Below are 18,986 nucleotides of genomic sequence, written 5' to 3' on the forward strand. Positions count from 1 at the left end.
CCCCTCGCAGGAATTTGATTCCTGTTTCTAAAAAATTGCAGATGAATTAATCTTCAATGCATTTCTACTCATTCACACACACATACGCATGCATATACTTACGCTAACATTCGGGGTCTGCCTAGTAGGAACGTAAGACATCGGCCATTATAACGCTCGCAGTGTTAAGTGTGGAAAAGTTCTGAGCAGATTGTGGCTGGCTCAATAGCGCAGTGGACTGTTGACGCGGAATCAATGGAAGTTCCTGGTTCGAGCCCCACATTGACTCAGGATTCTTTCACACTTAGCCCCTCGCAGGAATTTGATTCCTGTTTCTAAAAAAAAAAAAATTATATATATATATAAATGCTCAAAGGGGTGTCCCTACTCCAATACCGAGGCCAGGACGTCCACGCAGAACCACAAGGAGAGATGATCGCCAGCTGCACCGGTTAGTCTGCAATGGCCGTACCAAGTCAGCTAATCGGCTTAGGGCTGAGTGGCAGCAACTGACAAATGTGCCTGTATCCAGAAGGCTAGTCAACCAACGACTGGTTCAAGCAGGCTATCATGCCAGGTGCCCCCTGAGAAAGCCACGCCTGACCAGACAACACAGCCAGCGCCGATTGCAGTGGGCCAGAGAGCACTGTCAATGGCAGCCAGGACACTGGAATCACGTGACCTTCAGTGACGAGTCTAGATTTCTGGTCTATCGTCAAGATGGCCGCGTCCGAGTGCGCAGACAAGTGCATGAAGCCCACAACGAAGATTGTATAGTGCCAAGAGTCCAAGCTGGAGGTGGTGGGGTGACAGATTGGGCTGCTTTTCAAAACTGACCTGGTTGTTATGAATGGAAACCTGAACCAGTTCAAGTACAGGGTCATTCTGGAAGAAACATTGCTTCCATTTGCTCGTGCAGCCTTTCGAGGAAACTTTGTCTTCCAAGATGACAATGCACGGCCTCATCGTGCTCGCATGATTCAACACTTTCTTGCTGACCGTGGTGTAGAGCATACGGAGTGGCCTGCCATGTCCCCGGATATGAATCCGATGGAGAACTTGTGGGCAGAATTAACGCGTCAAATCGACAACTTGGACCAGCAGCCGACCTCTGTGCATGAATTGCAGCAGACTATTGTCACTGCATGGCAAGCGATTCCTGTCCAAACCTTGGCAAATCTCGTGAACAGCATGCCTCAACATGTACGTGCTCTCCTGAATGCTCGTGAGGGTTACACGAAGTACTGAACTGTAATTTTACTGTCCGTAATCCCAGTAAGCCCCCCCCCCCCCCCCTCACTTCCGTTGAACTTGGGGCTGACTCAGAAGAAGACCTTTGTTGGTCGAAAGCTTGGTCGACAATTAAAGATCGACGTCCTGAAGCTACGTCCGCGTCTTATTTAATCTAACGATTATATATATATATATATATATATATATATATATATATATATATATATATATATATATATATATATATATATATATATATATATATTGTATATATATATATATATATATATATATATATATATATATATATATATATGCGCATGTGCAGTCACGTGAAAAAGTAAGTACACCACATGTAAAGGTTTGACTTTTTCAACATATTTCAACATACAGCTATTTGATCTTCATTTCCACAATATTGATAGATAAAGGTGATATAATATAACAAATATCATGAAACATTTACATTTTGTCGTCCATTGTATAATTTAAATAAACATAAATGCAAATTTTGCATGTGGAAAAAGTAAGTCCACCCCTACATTTATCACTCCTTCAAATACCTAAAATTAGAATCAGGTGCACCAGCTCAGGTGCAAATGATTAGAACATCGTTAGGGAGGATTTTGGAGGAACCTGTCTTATTTAAACCTCAGACATTTAGTTTGCTTTGCTCTTTGTTTTTGAAGTGTGCAGCCTAGATCCCATGCCTAGATCAAAAGAACTCTCTGAGGCCTTCAGAAAGACTGTTATAGATGCCTACGAGTCTGGGAAGGGATTTAAAAAGATCTCCAAACAATTTGAAATCAATCATTCGACTGTCCAGAAGATCATCGACAAGTGGAGAAGATTCCATACAACTGCCAACTTGTTCAGGCCAGGCCGCCCCAGCATGTTCAGCCCGAGAGCAGACCGCAAGATGCTGAAAGAAGTCTCTAAGAACCCCAGAATGTCATCACGGGACCTACAGGTAGCTCTTGCCACTGTTGATGTCAAAGTGCACGAGTCTACCATTAGAAAGAGGCGGCACAAATTTGATCTACATGGGAGGTGTGACAGGAGGAAACCTTTGCTGTCCAGAAAGAACATCAGGGCAAGACTAAAGTTTGCGAATGAACACCTGGGCAAAGACCAGCACTTCTGGAACAATGTGCTCTGGACAGATGAGTCAAAGGTTGAGCTATTTGGCCACAGTACCAGAAGACATGTTTGGCGAAAACCAAAGACAGCATTTGACCACAAGAACCTGATACCAACTGTAAAGCATGGTGGTGGAAATATTATGGTTTGGGGCAGCTTTGCTGCATCAGGGCCTGGGCAGCTCACCGTCATAGAATCCACTATGAATTCTTCATTGTACCAGAGGGTGCTTGAGGATAATGTGAGGCCATCTGTCGGAAAGTTGAAGCTCAACCGAAGGTGGACCTTGCAACATGACAATGACCCTAAACATACCAGTAAATCCACCAAGGAATGGCTGAAAAGAAAGAAATGGAGGGTTCTGGAATGGCCAAGTCAAAGCCCGGATCTAAATCCATTGACATGTTGTGGGGGGGATTTGAAACGAGCTGTGCATGCAAGAAACCCCTCAAACATCGCACAGCTGAAAGAATTCTGCATGGAGGAGTGGGCAAAAATTTCTCCCAGTCGATGTCAGAGACTGGGAGACAGTTATAAGAAACGCCTACTTGAGGTTGTTTCTGCCAAAGGGGGCAATACCACCAATTAGAGCCAAGGGTGTACTTACTTTTTCCACATGCGAAATTTGCATTTATGTTTATTTAAATTGTACAATGGACTACAAAATGCAAATGTTTCATGATATTTGTTGCATTATATCACCTTTATCTATCAATATTGTTGAAATGAAGATCAAATAGCTGCATGTTGAAATATGTTGAAAAAGTCAAAACTTTACATGGGGTGTACTTACTTTTTCATGTGACTATATATATATATATATATATATATAGTATTTCTTTTTATACTATACAGTGGTACCTCGGCTTACGAGTTTAATCCGTTCCGTGACGGAGCTCGTAAGCCAAATCGCTCGTAAGTCAAAGCAAATTTTCCCATTCAAATGCATTGAAATGCTATTAATCCGTTCCAGCCTCAAAAAAAAAACACCAATTTTTTTTGTTAGGTGCTTTTAAATAACAAAAATGTACTTTATAAATAACAAATAATGTATAAACAAGCACGACCTCGTATATACTGTACATAATACAAGAGAATGTAAAGAAATAAACTGGACCTCTATCCATGAAGATATGGAGAAGTTGTTGTTTGTGTGGTTGAAGGAGAAGCAGCTCGCAGGAGATACCGTGACCGAGAGCATCATGTGTTTGAAAAGATTGAAACTCGGATATCGAGCACGGACCACGAGGTGTTTTTTCTTTTTTCTTAATCTCGGTTTCAGTGAACTTTTGCTCTGTGCTCACGTGTACTGTACCTGTACCTGTAATGGTACGTCAGAGGATGGCACCTGTTGTCATCATATTAAGTGCAAGATGTTCTGCATCGTAAGTTGGTACACCGTGGTCTTTCGGCGGTGTTTAAGCCGGCCGTCTTGGCTTCTGTCACCATTGGCATTGAGTCTTTCGATGTAGGTAGGTCGTTGTGTGCCGGTGCCTTGGCCGAATTCCTTCATTGCTGCATTGTTAGCTCACCTGGTTTTTTATACCACATCTTTGGTTATCGGACCAGCGAATGACGTCATCTCCAAAGTATGGCTTATTCTCACTTGTCTTGGACGATCTTCTACTTCTAGCCTTCCACCGTGCATTTGGTGTCCACTGTACTTACTGTACAGTGCCTGGTAAAATTGATGTAATGGGTTTTTGACCGTCAACGCCATGAACCGTCATGAACCGTCAACGCCATGAACCGCTAACACTCAAAAGCCCATTTATCGCGCCTTATAAAGCAAAACGCAAACCGAAAGCCATGCCTCTCAAGCGAGGCGTGCTTCCGTGGTCACGTGATCCACAGGTGTAGCTCATTATACCCGCACGCGCGACACGCTTTGGCGGTCACGTGACCAGCCACTCTGGAGGCGGGGATCCCCGCCGATGACGTCACCGGCTGGAGCAAGGAGATTCCTCGCTCATGTATTTCGACGATTGCGTGTTTTATATCCAAGCAGAGATGCTTTCACGGCAAGATAACCACGTGACCGGAACCGGAAGCCACAACCGGAAAATTCAAAAAAATAAATTTTTTGAGCTCGTACATCGGATCTCGGCTCGTATCCCAAAGCAACAAACCGCCCGAGCGACGGCTCGTATCCCGAAAAACTCGTACGTTGGGGCACTCGTAAGCCGAGGTACCACTGTATATATATATAGTATAAAATATATATAGTATAAATATAAAATCCAGAGTATTTTTTTTCGAAACATATACGACGATACGACTATATATATATATATATATATATATATATATATATATATATATATATATATATATATATATATATATATATATATATATATATATATATATATATATGTATGTATGTATGTATGTATGTATGTATATATATATATATATATATATATATATATATATATATATATATATATATATATATATATATATATATATATATATATATTTCTATATATATAGTCGTATCGTCGTATATGTTTCGAAAAAAAATACTCTGGATTTTTTTCCCGGATTTCTGATAAGTCTCATTATTTGGATTATATCTCCATTGTGGCGGAGCAGTGTGTTGAGAAGTGCACTCCCGCCTGGAGGGTGGGAGTACTCGTTTCTCCACATTGAAGACACGAGGAGACATTTGTGTACTGCTTGATGAATTGCAAGGTTATTGTCATAAATATTGACCTTAAAGCCAAAGATTGCCATTAATGTAGAATCTGGGCACATCAATTTGTATAATCATGTGTAGGAGTCAACCCTGGGTTTGTATAATGTGTAGGAGCAGCTGCCCTCGCAGTCTAACCTGGTGTGAAGGAATACTATCCACACTGGCAGAGCAGTGCTCCTGGAGAATGATCTCGCAATGGACGGACAGTCGTTTTCCTTCATACTGCTCACTAAGCAGACTCATTTGAGTAAGGAAACTTCCCGAATGATTCGCCTTACCCTGGGTTTAAAGCCGAGCCTTCGTTTGTGAGGCTATTGGGCCATTAGGAAACACAAGGCCTTCAGGAAACGATGGACAAATCAACACAGTGCAGTATACGGGAATTGAACACAGGATCCCAATATCATAAACTACGTGCTCAGACGCAAATGCAAGACAGATCAACCTGTAAGTAAGAAGTAAGAGGATCAACCGTTTCATGTTTCACAATTTGTTGAAAATGTGTGTGTGTGTGTGTGTGTGTGTGTGTGTGTGTGTGTGTGTGTGTGTGTGTGTGTGTGTGTTATATATATATATATATATATGTATGTATGTATGTGTGTACATGCATATGTTTGATGAGATACGCTACATTTATTGCAAGTCGTGGGCAGCTTGACATTTCAAAATGCCACATTATCTAATTTTAACCTCAAAAGCATTGCAATTCCTTCAATTTCATGCCAAGGTTTAAACAATTAGTTGGGTTATACTTTTTTGAAAAAACCAGTGGGGGGTGGGTTGCTCGGGAGACTGGAAGCCTCCCTTTAGTGAGGGGAGGCTGTTTGGAAAGAAATTTCCAATTGCCAAATGCATCGTTTCCTTAACCGTCGCGGCAGCTGCTGGACAGTGAGAATTTGCTGGATTATGGAGACATGGCGGAGTGTCGAGCGATGAATGCTCATTACATCACGCTTTTGTTTGGAGTGCAAATTCTTTCCTTTTAATGCACCAACAACTGCTCCGTGACCCGTTCCGAACCCCTAAACCCAGAACCACTGGCTGTCTTCTGCCCACCGGCTTGCGCTGATGAATTTGATTGACGTGAACTTCAGAAATGGGTGAAAGAGCAATCCATCAAGAGCCTGTCACAAAAGGTGCTCGATCGTTATTGTCCTCTCCTGAATACGAGTTCCAGCAGCGTGTTTGAACGTGGAGGATTTTCATTCCAACCTGTGCTGCGCTTACATCAGGTGTGGTGCGCTTAAACTTACATCAGTTGAACCAATATGTTTCTCGTTTCTCATTCCCTCCCCACCCCAACTTCCTTTTCCACCCCCATTATTTCCGGTTGTGTGGGTGACTCCTCGTCTTGTGAAATAATTGTCCATGGACGACGCTAAGCGACAGTAAGCGACAGTCTCTCGGATCTCGGCTCCTTTGAACCCATTTGGTGCCCATCACAGTTCCCTTGAGCATTTTCATGTTTCTTCACCCTCTAGCAACACGATCAGTGCCCGATCTTCCTCATCGGAGCTGTGTGTGTACACACGTTGTGGTTCTGGCTACGAGTCGTGCCTTTGTGAAAACACCAGAGTGTGGCAAGCTTCCTCCTTCCCAAGAACAGCTTCAGTCTCGGCCTTGTTTGTGAAGCGCATCTGCAGATGTTGTGGAAATGGTTATGAAAGTGATTCCTCTTTCAGCCTTTATAAGCCAGACGTGTGTAATATCCGAGAAGATAAAACACTCACTTTCTGCCACTACTTGTTGACAGACGTCCTGATGGAGAAACGATGATGCATTTACCCCCCGCATACACAGTGCATCTTGTCGTCGCGACACAAGTTGCTTACTTCTTGTTTTCCTCCCAATTTCGCTTTCCTCACATTCTGTGCTTTGTACGTCACACGTCCGAATGGAATTCTTCGTCAGGTCAGTCTTTTGGGGCTGCCACTGGTAACGTGTAACCCAGTGCTACCTGCCGCGTGGTCAGGTTGTCGGTGACTAAACCGACACCCCTCACTGGCTTTGCTGACGTTTGACGAAAGGTGACGTTTGACTCGAACGTCGTACGTCCCGGTTGGTTGAGCGTTTAACGCAGCGGCGTCGTTGGATACAAATACGTTGACAAGTCACAAAAGGCGAAACTAATCAGCGCAATGATTCCGTGAAATGTTCCCGTGAGAGGAACACGTATTTATATCACCTTTCCTGTCGATGGGGATCTTTTTTGAGACAATAAACGAAACCGGTGATGACTAAATTAACGAGGAGACCAAGGGATGCAGTGAAGTAGACTGTTCGATGAAGCAACTGGGCTCCTCATCGTCCACCTGCGTGTGAGGAGACCAAGGGATGCAGTGAAGTAGACTGTTCGATGAAGCAACTGGGCTCCTCATCGTCCACCTGCGTGTGAGGAGACCAAGGGATGCAGTGAAGTAGACTGTTCGATGAAGCAACTGGGCTCCTCATCGTCCACCTGCGTGTGAGGAGACCAAGGGATGCAGTGAAGTAGACTGTTCGATGAAGCAACTGGGCTCCTCATCGTCCACCTGCATGCGAGGAGACCAAGGGATGCAGTGAAGTAGACTGTTTGATGAAGCAACTGGGCTCCTCATCGTCCACCTGCGTGCGAGGAGACCAAGGGATGCAGTGAAGTAGACTGTTTGATGAAGCAACTGGGCTCCTCATCATCCACCTGCGTGCGAGGAGACCAAGGGATGCAGTGAAGCAGACAGTTCGATGAAGCAACTGGGCTCCTCATCGTCCACCTGCGTGTGAGGAGACCAAGGGATGCAGTGAAGCAGACAGTTCGATGAAGCAACTGGGCTCCTCATCGTGCACCTGCATGTGAGGAGACCAAGGGATGCAGTGAAGCAGACAGGTTTTTTGGGGTTTTTTTGGTATACAAGATCGAGGCTCGTGTAAGAGCTAACATTGATCACAAAAAGAAACTGCCACATAAAACATATGATAAAGGGAGCGGGAGACAAGATGGAGAGCAGGCACATCGGGAGATCTGTGGGGGGGAGGAGGCAGGGGAAGGGGTGGGGGGGGGGGGAAGATAGGTGGAAGAAGTATAAAACACATGGACACTGCTAGGACTTCCAGGAAAGAAGTCGGTATTTCAAAAAAGTGGATCTGGGGTGAATTAGCGGGAGTAGAAAGTTCGATGTTCGATTAAGTTCGATGAAGCAACTGGGCTCCTCATCGTCCACCTGCATGCAAAGAACGCAAAGAGGTTTCAATAAAATCTCAATAACCCACCTACGCATAACCCAGCCTGTTAAATTTTTCAAAACGCTACCTGCCAATGCCCCTGCTACCAACCTCCGAGTGCAATTCCGCTTCAAATCTCCAACTTTGTCCCTTTTTGGCATCAGCTGCAGTAGCAGCAGCATTAGCACGACAATTATTCATGGCAGTTACCCCACATCCTTGGAGGTCAAAAATAACCCCAGAAAGGATAAGGATGCCGGGCCTTTCAGGATCGTGAGGGTACGGACATGGTATAGACATTTTCATGAACACTGGTAACTCCACCCTCACGCATGCCGAGCGCACCTTGAAGGTGACAGCAGAAGGATGCTTCGCGATACCTGCAATCCAATCAATCGACCCGCGTTGTGCGAGGCCGCAATGATCGCGCCTTCAACGTGCTGCTCCGTATGTTGTTGCAGCACTTGTGATTGAAAGGACCACGATGAACCAGTTTGCCGCAACGTTCTCATTGCACCAAGGGGAAGATGGCAAAGCGGTCCTTGTAACGAGTGTGGGTGGAATTTTAATTCACATCCGCGTTAACAATCAAACATGTGAAAAGCGGACCACATGCAGGAAATTCATTATTATCTGCACGGTTTAAGGAACTTGGAAGGAAATTCAGTGCAGGAGACCATTCGGCCCATTAAACCTGTGCAATGTTTGCCAACCTATAGTTGCTTTGTCCCCCTGTTTCTGATATTTTTTAAATGCTGAGTATCAAGTAGGGAGGCAGCACGTACCGTTTTATTTGAACTCATTGATATGACTCAGCCGGGATTTGAACTGCCCACCTCCCAAACTCAGAGCGGACGTTCTAACCATAACGCCACCGAGTCATTTTGAGTTATACCTTTTAGCCATGTAGACCTTTGGAGACCTTACGCCATGTAGACCGCGAAGACCCCTAAGATCCTCCAGAACCATAAGACCCCTAAGAACTTTAAGACCGTTTATAACCCTAAGACACCTTTAATCCGAGATCTCGCGAGATCTTGGAGACGGCGGCAGGGATTTTCGAAGCTCCACACGGTCTCCACGTTTTTCGAAGTTAAGTCTGTTCACAATTGTATTTTGTCGAAACTGTATTTATCTTTCGGTGTGTGAAGTTATTGTGTGCAACTTTGGTTGTTTCTCGGTGTTTATCTTTCATAAATTGATCGTCTGTTTGCCGTGTCGCGAGCAAGGCCTTGTACAGTGTGCACTGTACAACCTTGAGGCTTTGTTTTTCTCTCAGTGGTCCGTCGTTTGTGATCCAATAACTTTCGTTCTCTGTATTCCCAGTCTTTTCACCCATAGCCTACTTCCTTGTGTAAATCTCAACTCAAAAAAAAACAAAAAAAAAAAAAAAAAAACATTTCCTTCTCTGTTCTCATTCGTTTATTCATTCTTATTCGTTCGTTCGTTCTTCGACCACGTGTTTCTCCCCCATTTCCCCAGATAGTTTTCACTCATTAACCTTCAATGTTTACACTTTCCCCTCAAGTTATGTATTCCGTCATATTTTATAACACCTTTTTCTTCTTCTTCTTTAAAAGGCTGCTTTCAACTTGCTCACCAAATCAATTCATCCCAAAAAAAATATCCATCTCCTATAGTGCCTTTGTTCTACATTCCCTAAACTCTCCTGCACTCCATCCTCCATCCAGCGTCCTTAAACGTATTTTTAACTCGAAGGTCACAAGAAACTCATTTTGCAATAAATGTTCGTTTCCCATAAATCGTACACTTTCAAAAATCCAATCTCACCCCTCCCCTCCAAATCTTCCCCATAACCCCTCCCCTCCAAATCTTCCCCATCACCCCTCCCCTCCAAATCTTCCCCATCACCCATCCCTTTCAAATCTCCCCCCTTGCCCCCTCCCTCCTAAACTACCCCCTCACCCCTCCCCGCCAAGACGCCCCCTCGCCCCTCCCCTCCTAGACTCCTGCCTCACCGCTCCCCTCCAAATCTCCCCCATATCCCATCCCTTTCAAATCCCTCCCCTTGTCCCTTCCCTCCCAAACTCCCCCCTCACCCCTCCCCTTCAAATCTCCCCACCCTCATTGCTTCTCAATTTCCCCCCGCTCACTCCCCCTCCTCAAAGCGTCCTCCCCGCTTCTTCCCCCTTCAAACTCTCACCTCCATCTCCCCCAACCTTCTGCCTCGCTCTTCCCCCTCCTCAAATAACACCTCATTGTGGCTCACCCAATCACCATCAAACCTTTTGTCCGCCCCATCCTTCCCTTTCTCCGAGCTATTCTGAAATCTCTGACACACCTTCAACAGCTCTCCCTACCTCTTCCACCTCTTCCACATCTTACCCTACCCCTCCTCCCCCCTGTTCTGTATCTGATGCTCCCCCTTCCTCTTCATTAACGGTATGGACCTCAAACATCCGGGGCCTTCGTTCAAACTTAACCGATCTCTCCATACAGGTTGCTTCTGTCAAACCAGACGTGATCTGCTTAACAGAAACTTTCCTCCTTTATGATGTCTCTGATTCCATAGTATCTCTCCCGGGCTACTCCCTCCTCCGGTATGATAGACCTGAGCCTCGTCCTGGAGGCGGGGTTGCTATCTTTATCAAAAACTCTCTTCCTCACTCGCCCTGCACTGCACTCTCTCCACCTCACCCCCAGGAATACCTCTGGCTACGGCTTCCCCTTCGCTCCCACCTCTTGTTCATATGTGTGTTGTACCGTCCACCAAACAGTGATGACTCCATCTACATCTCGCTGTCTGATGATATGGACCAACTTCGATCTACTCATCCCAACTCTCTCTTCCTCATATGTGGTGATTTCAACTGTCATCATGCCAGTTGGCTGGGTGTGGGTACCTCTCTCACCAGCCATGGCTCCTCAGCAAAGGACTTCTGCGACTCACTGGGACTGACACAATCTGTCAATTTCCCGACCCGGATCTCAGTCAACGGAACATCTTCTCTTCTGGACTTGGTTATGACTAACTTCCCTGAAAATGTCTGCTGCTCTTCTTCTGCTCCGATCGGAACATCTGATCATGTCCTTGTTAAAGTGGACATCTCTCTGACCATCCTCAGGGAGCCTGCTCAGCGTCGACGAGTCTGGCATTTCACTCAGGCCAACTGGCACGGTCTTCAAGCAGCCATCAATCATCTGGACTGGTCTCCCATCTCTACCACCTCTGACATCAACTCATCCTGGGAATTCTTCCAAAGTAAATTGCTCTCTCTCATGCACAGATTTATCCCATCTCGTCTTCAGTTGTCATACCCTTCCTCCCGTCCATGGTACACGGAATCTTGTGGTGAGGCTGTTGCCCAGAAACAACTTGCCTTCGTCTCCTGGAAAGCAAATCCAACGGAAGGAAATCTCATTTCCTTTCACAAAGCCCGAAACAAGTGTGTGTCCACCCTCAGGAGAGCCAGGAAACAATATCTCTCCGTTCTCAAGACCGAACTCTCTTATCTGTCTCCCTCTTCCAAATCCTGGTGGCGTCTGGTCAAATCCGTTTCTGGTGTTTGTTCCCCCTCCATCCCCTCCCTTACCTCAAACGGCTACACAGCTGACTCCGCACGTGAAAAAGCTGAATGCCTCAACTCTGTGTTTGCCTCTAAATCTTGTGTCCCAAACCCATCCCTCTCTGTACCCACCATACCCAGTCGTACCCTGCTGCTCCTGGACTCCGTGTCCTTTCCTCCTGACAAGGTGGAAAAGTTTCTGTCAACCCTCGACTCTGATTCTGCAACTGGACCCGACGGCATCAGCCCACGGGTCCTAAAATCCTGCTCTGCTGCTCTATCTCACCCTCTCTCTGTTCTCTTCACCCTCTCTTTTGCTCAAGGTCAACTGCCATCTGCTTGGAAATCAGCCAACATCACCGCTTTGCACAAAAAAGGTGCAAAAACAGATCCTAGCAACTACAGACCAATCAGCCTTCTCCCAATTATCAGCAAAGTCATGGAATCCATCATTGCTTCTGATATGAAATCTTTCCTCTTCTCCAATGGCTTGATCTCTGATCATCAATTTGGTTTCAGACCAGGTCACTCTACTCTGGACATGCTGCTTCTGCTGTCTCAACAATGGATGGAGGTCCTCAATGCCAAACAGGAAATTAGAGCTGTCTCCCTCGACATATCACGTGCCTTCGACACGGTCTGGCACCCCGCTCTGCTCACCAAACTCTCCTCCTTTGGTATCCATGGAAATCTCCACGCATGGCTGGCGGACTTCCTCTCTAGTCGTCGTCAACGTGTGGCCCTGAATGGGTTTCTCTCATCTCCTCTTCCTGTTCAGGCTGGAGTTCCCCAAGGCAGTGTTCTGGGCCCCGTGCTTTTTCTGGTCTTCATCAATGATCTCTCTGACTCTCTCGAAAATCCTCTCTATCTCTTTGCTGATGACTCCACTCTCTGCCGCTCCATTCCTCTTCCCTCAGATCGGCAGTCTGCTGCCTCCTCACTCTCTGAAGACCTGGACAAAATCACAGACTGGTCAAACAAGTGGAACATGTCTTTCAATCCTGACAAATCTCACACTCTTACTATGTCTCTCCGAAAAGATCGACTGGACAACCCTCCCATCTACTTTCTCAACAATCCTCTCCAAGAAGTTCTGTCGCTCAAGATTTTGGGTCTCACTATCTGCCATGATCTTTCTTGGGAAAACCACATTTCCAAGCTGGCCTCCAAAGCCAGTCGCCGACTGGGCATCCTCCGTCGTGCGAAGTCCTTCCTCGGCACACCTGAGCTCCTCACCACATACAAGGCTTTCATCCGCAGCTCAATGGAATACTGTTCTCCCCTATGGGCCGGTGCTCCTGCCTCACACCTAGCTCGGCTTCACGCTGTTGAAACCAAAGCTTTCAGAATTATTGGAATCTCCCGCGATGAAGCTATCTCTGAGGGCCTTTCACTCACTCACCGCAGGCAGGTAGGTGGTCTTTCTGTCTTCTACCGACTCCTCTCCGGCCTTGCACCCCCAGCTCTCTCTGTGCTCTGTCCCCCAAATATTCCTACAGGTCGCACAAGATCTGCCAGCAACCCTCTGATGGTTAAACTGCCGAAATCTCGGCTCTCCGCTCACCTTCACTCTTTCATTCCTCTTTTCTCCCGCCTCTGGAACAAACTCCCTCACTCCCTTCAATCCCACTCCTCCCTCCAGGTCTTTAAAACAGCTGTTCACCACCATCTCTTATCTTCCCCCATCCAAAACCTTGATCTTTTCTACCCCCGCTAATTCACCCCAGATCCACCTTGTTTGAAATTCCAACTTCTTTCCTGGAAGTCCTGGCAGTCTCCATATGTTTTATACCTCTCCCACTGCCCCCTTCCCACGCCCCCCCCCCCCCCCAAAGCCCTCGCCCTCTCTCAGATCTCTCGATGTCTCCATGTCTCTCGGTCCCTGCTCTCAAATGTTGTGTTTGTGTCCTTCCCCCTCTCTCCCCATCTTGTCTACCGCTCCCTATGTTATATGTTTTATGTGTCGGTTTGTCTTTCTGTGTGATTAATGTTCGCTCTTTCACGAGCCTCGATATTGTATACATACATACAAAAAAAAAAAAGAAAAAAAAAAAAAAAAAAAAAAAAAAAAAAAAAAAAAAAAAAAAAAAAAAAAAAAAAAAAAAAAAAGACGCATTCGACCCATAAACCCCTGATAACCTTTAGACTCCTAAGACCTTTTAGACCCCAAAGACCTAGAGGACCATTTAAACTCCGAAGAGCCTTTATAACCTGAATACCCTTTAATACCCTGAAAATCCCTACAAACCTTAAAGACCCGTTAGATCCCTAAAACCTTTAAGACCCTTAAAACCCCTCATAACCCTAGAAGACTCTTTAGACCTGTTGAGACCCCTGCGACTCCCACGAGCCTTTATAACCTGAAGACCCTTTACGACTCCAGATCCTGCAGACCAAATTATAACTCTTAGCCCCCTAAGATTCCATAGACCCCGTGCAACCTTCTATAAGAGGTCCTTCTGCAATCATGCTTGAGGTCCACCAGTCACCCACCCCCCCTGCCCTCCCCACCTTTGGTAAGCCATCTCAGTACCAAGTTAAGAGGGTGCACAATAGATTCCATCTTGCTATAATTCACCAAATGTCCATCCGTCCGTTCGAAGGTACCGCAAAAACGGCTGAACCGATCGCAACGATATTTTGGGTGGGTATTCCTGGGACCCCTGGGAGTAAAATAGGCCATATTGTTTTTCCAATTTTTCCAATTTTCCAGTTTTTCCAAACACGATGGAATAATATTTACCGATATGAACAGTGATGTGGCTTTTGTTGAAATTCTACAAATACTGTTTATTCTATGTACCAGGAGAGAGTAGATCGACTCCTGACCAACTCTTCCTATATAAACGTGCGACTCCGAAGTAACACGGCAGCGTGTGCAAAGCGACTGAGAAACAGGTGTGGTGGCTGCTTCCGTGTTACACATTCGGCACGCACTCTTCACGCAAACGTGCGACTGAGAAAGACGTGTAGCGGCCGCTTCCGTTTTGCAGAATTCAATCTTTTTTCAAAATGGGCGCCATGTACTGTTTAGATTTTGATGATTTGCGTATGATATGATTCAACGGATGTTTATATGAATCGTTTAAAATAAAAAAAGCCTTCAATTTCTGATATTTTGCCTTTTCATTTGGGCCTCCCAAGTGAAGCCCCGCCCATAGGGCGGGTACCATTGCCAGTTAATTAAATTTATCTTTCTTATTTTCTGCTTCTGCTCATCTTGGTTAGTGGTATACGGAAAAGTCCCATGTGGTATAGGGAAAAGTCCCACCTGGTATAGGGAAAAGTCCCACCTGGTATAGGGAAAAGTCCCACCTGGTATAGGGAAAAGTCCCACCTGGTATAGGGAAAAGTCCCACCTGGTATAGGGAAAAGTCCCACCTGGTATAGGGAAAAGTCCCACCTGGTATAGGGAAAAGTCCCACCTGGTATAGGGAAAAGTCCCACCTGGTATAGGGAAAAGTCCCACCTGGTATAGGGAAAAGTCCCACCTGGTATAGGGAAAAGTCCCACCTGGTATAGGGAAAAGTCCCACCTGGTATAGGGAAAAGTCCCACCTGGTATAGGGAAAAGTCCCACCATGTATAGGGAAAAGTCCCACCTGGTATAGGGAAAAGTCCCACCTGGTATAGGGAAAAGTCCCACCTGGTATAGGGAAAAGTCCCACCTGGTATAGGGAAAAGTCCCACCTGGTATAGGGAAAAGTCCCACCATGTACAGGGAAAAGTCCCACGTGGTATAGGGAAAAGTCCCACCTGGTATAGGGAAAAGTCCCACCTGGTATAGGGAAAAGTTCCACCTGGTATAGGGAAAAGTCCCACGTGGTATAGGGAAAAGTCCCACGTGGTATAGGGAAAAGTCCCACCTGGTATAGGGAAAAGTCCCACCTGGTAGAGGGAAAAGTCCCACCTGGTAGAGGGAAAAGTCCCACCTGGTAGAGGGAAAGGTCCCACCTGGTATAGGGAAAAGTCCCACCTGGTATAGGGAAAAGTCCCACCTGGTATAGGGAAAAGTCCCACGTGGTATAGGGAAAAGTCCCACGTGGTATCGGGAAAAGTCCCACGTGGTTTCGGGAAAAGTCCCACGTGGCAAAGAGAAAATGGTGTCCATGGCAACAATTTCACCACATTATAATCAAATGTGATATTTTTGTGATCTTATTGTTGCCAAACCTCAGGAATTTTTCAAAATATCAGATTAAAACTTACACAGTTTATTTGTACACGTGTGCAGAACATGTGTATACAATCTGGTCAAAATTGGTCAAAGGTCAAGATCAGTACCATCCAAAACATGTAAAACACATATTAGGTGGCAAATAGAAAATGCATCAACCAAATTTGTTATGCACAACATCCATTCATGCAAAACACTTGATTGGTAAAATTTTCATAATTACCAGATTGCTGTTTCCATGGAAACTATTGTTTGTTTGGATTTCACAAGGATCGTCCAACATCTTCTTTGTTTGTCTGTGAGCACAATATCTCAAAACGTTATGGACGGATTTGGATGAAATTTGGTGGACAGGCAGTGTGTGATTGGACCAATTGATTCAAAGTGATTCTTCACCATTGAGAGAAGGTGCCAACAACGATATATAGCATGATATTTCAAAAGTTATTGACGGGTTTTGACAAAACTTGGTGGATGAGTTGGTTAGGTGATGAGAACAAGCCGATTAGATGTTGGTTCAGGTCCGAATTCAGATCCGGCCTATCGGTGGGATGCAAAACAGACTGTTCAGCAAGGCGGAGGGAGGTACGTGCTCTACCGAGTGTCGTTCTTATCTTCGTAATATTTTCTTAAACATGAATTGTATAATTGGGGTTGTGCAAATGCAGATCGCTGCCATTTGAGATTATTGTGATGTTCGAGTAGGAAGAAGTGCTGCAGCAACAACAGTGGGAGCGACAGGACATCACCTTTTCCCGGGAATGCTTCTTCTGCACAGACCATTTCACTGGAAACAGGTGCTTCCCTTTACCTTGTACATTGAGCCTAAGCCAAAACCCAACATAATTGTGGAATGAAATCTCTCCAGCTCTCTTGGACAATTCTTCTGAATGATTTAATCGATTTGTAAATGATTAATAGGGGATAAGAAGAGGTTTCTCCCAGATAATTTGCCATATTTGCTTTTTCTCATCTTCCCTTTAAATGTCATTCTTTGTTTAAATGTTCCCATACTTTTATATTTTTGTGAATACAAAGCCAAGACCCATGGATAAGAAAGACCATAACATGATGGAGGGAAGAAAAGCAATGCGCAGATATGGGTACAACAGGTGGACAAAACAAACAAAGGAATGGATGGAGGAAAGAAGAGAGGGGAGGAACTTCATAACTTGTAAAATAGCTTCTTTTTTTTTCTTTTTTTTCTTTTTCTTTTTGTATACAGAGTCGAGGCTCGTGAAAGAGCTAACATTTATCAAACAAACAAATCAAACAAACAAGCAAACAAAGTATATAAAAAGGGGAGCGGTCGACAAGATGGGGAGAGAAGGGGAGGAAGCACACAAACACAACATTTGAGAGCAGGGACATCGGGAGATGTGTGGGAGGGAGAGGGCCTGGGGGGAGGCAGGATAGGTATAAAACGCAAGGACACCAAGGACTTCCAGGAAAGAAGTCGGCACCTCAAAAAGTGGATTTGGGGTGAAATTAGCGGGGGTAGAAAAGATCAAGGTTTTGGATGGGGGAAGATAAGAGATGGTGGTGAACAGCCGTTTTAAAGACCTGGAAGGAGGAGTGGGATTGAAGAGAGTGAGGGAGTTTGTTCCAGAGGTGGGAGAAAAGAGGAATGAAGGAGTGAAGGTGAGCAGAGAGTCTTGATTTTGGCATAGGGTATAAGATTGATATATAGCTTGGGTCAGGGATGCTTAAGCTTGGGTCGCCGGGTCAGGGATGCTTCATCTGTGTCGAAAATATCACAAGATGGTGCATGAGGTGAGATGTTGGTGTACTGATACCATGTTGAAGGCCTGGAGGGGAGAATGGGCTTGTACAACCTCAGCAATACAGTTCCATAAGCAGGAGAAAAGAGGAACGAAGGGTTTGAGGTGGGACGTCAGCGTGGATTTTGGGAGTCGAGCAAGGAGGGAGATATGGGAGTCCACCATAAGAACACGTGCCTTCTGGAGAAACTGGGGAGGGATGAAAGAAGAGAGGCAGTGGATCCCAGAGAGGGCACCGAACCGCTCTGTGATTGGAGAGCAGCAGGCCTTGTACATCAGGTTATTTGTGGGAAATGCCAATGATGTTGAAAGCTTTGGATTTCACAGCTTACGGGAGAGAGGTGAGAAGCGGGGGCATGAGCCCGTAGCAAAGAGCCGTATTCCATTGAACAGGGCTGGCCTTATGGGACACAAGATTTATCAAGAAGGGATGTGGCATGATAGAGGATGCCCATTCTGCAGTTGGCTTTGGATGCCAGCTGAAATACTTGGTCTGCCCACAAGAGGTCGTGCCTGATGCCCATAAGCTCAACAGACCAAAGTCGTTTCAGTGGATGATGATAATTTATAGGTGGGTAGAAGACTTTCTGGAAAGATGGGCTGCGAGTATGAGATTTTCCCGGATTGAATGATGTGTTACATTTGTCGGATCCTTTCCGAATCTGCAAAGAAGTAAGCAGCTGCTGCCATCCTGCCATTGGGATGTAAAACTTTATGGAATGTCACGCCTTTAAGCTGCGCTGTCCTTGGTACAGTACACCATGAAGTGAAGTCATCAGGAAAGAGGAAAAGAGGAATGACTATTCAGGGCATTGGAGAGGTCATTACCTCCACCACTTAAAGTGGATGGAGGATATGTTTTCACCCCTGACTGTTTGGTTGTTTGTCTGTGAGCCGGATATCTCAAGAAGTTGTGGACAGATTCGGACAAAATCTGGTTGGCGAGGTTGGGTATGTGACAAGAATGAAATGATTAGATTTTGGTGAAGATCTGAATCCGGATCCGGCTACTAGAATTTTAAAGCAAATATTCACCATTGTGAGATAACGCCAAAAACTATATTTGGCAGGATATCTCAAAGTTGTGGACGGATTTGGACGAAATTTGGTGGAGAGGTTGGGTGTGTGACAAGGACTAATCTATTCGATTTTAGTGAAGATTTGAATCGGGATACGAGAATTTAAAAAAAGTGATTCTTCACCATTGAGAGATCAGGCAAAAACCGATGTATAGCACGATATTTCAAAAGG

At 45.3% G+C, this 18,986-nt stretch overlaps 1 protein-coding gene across 3 annotated transcripts in view; it reads left to right on the forward strand.

The window, feature by feature from the left end:
* ZNF277 (zinc finger protein 277) overlaps positions 1–18,986 on the forward strand; it is a 61,024-nt gene that overhangs the window by 32,509 nt on the left and 9,529 nt on the right. For all 3 annotated transcript variants that reach the window (XM_068131484.2, XM_078786874.1, XM_068131485.2), the window contains one exon: positions 16,660–16,751. In XM_068131484.2, coding sequence (XP_067987585.2) covers positions 16,660–16,751 — 92 coding nt within the window. The remainder of the gene's footprint in view (positions 1–16,659; positions 16,752–18,986) is intronic.

The sequence above is a fragment of the Myxine glutinosa genome, chromosome 11 (genome assembly GCF_964187855.1).
Source record: "Myxine glutinosa chromosome 11, kmMyxGlut1.1, whole genome shotgun sequence".
In the NCBI taxonomy this organism is placed as follows: domain Eukaryota; kingdom Metazoa; phylum Chordata; class Myxini; order Myxiniformes; family Myxinidae; genus Myxine; species Myxine glutinosa.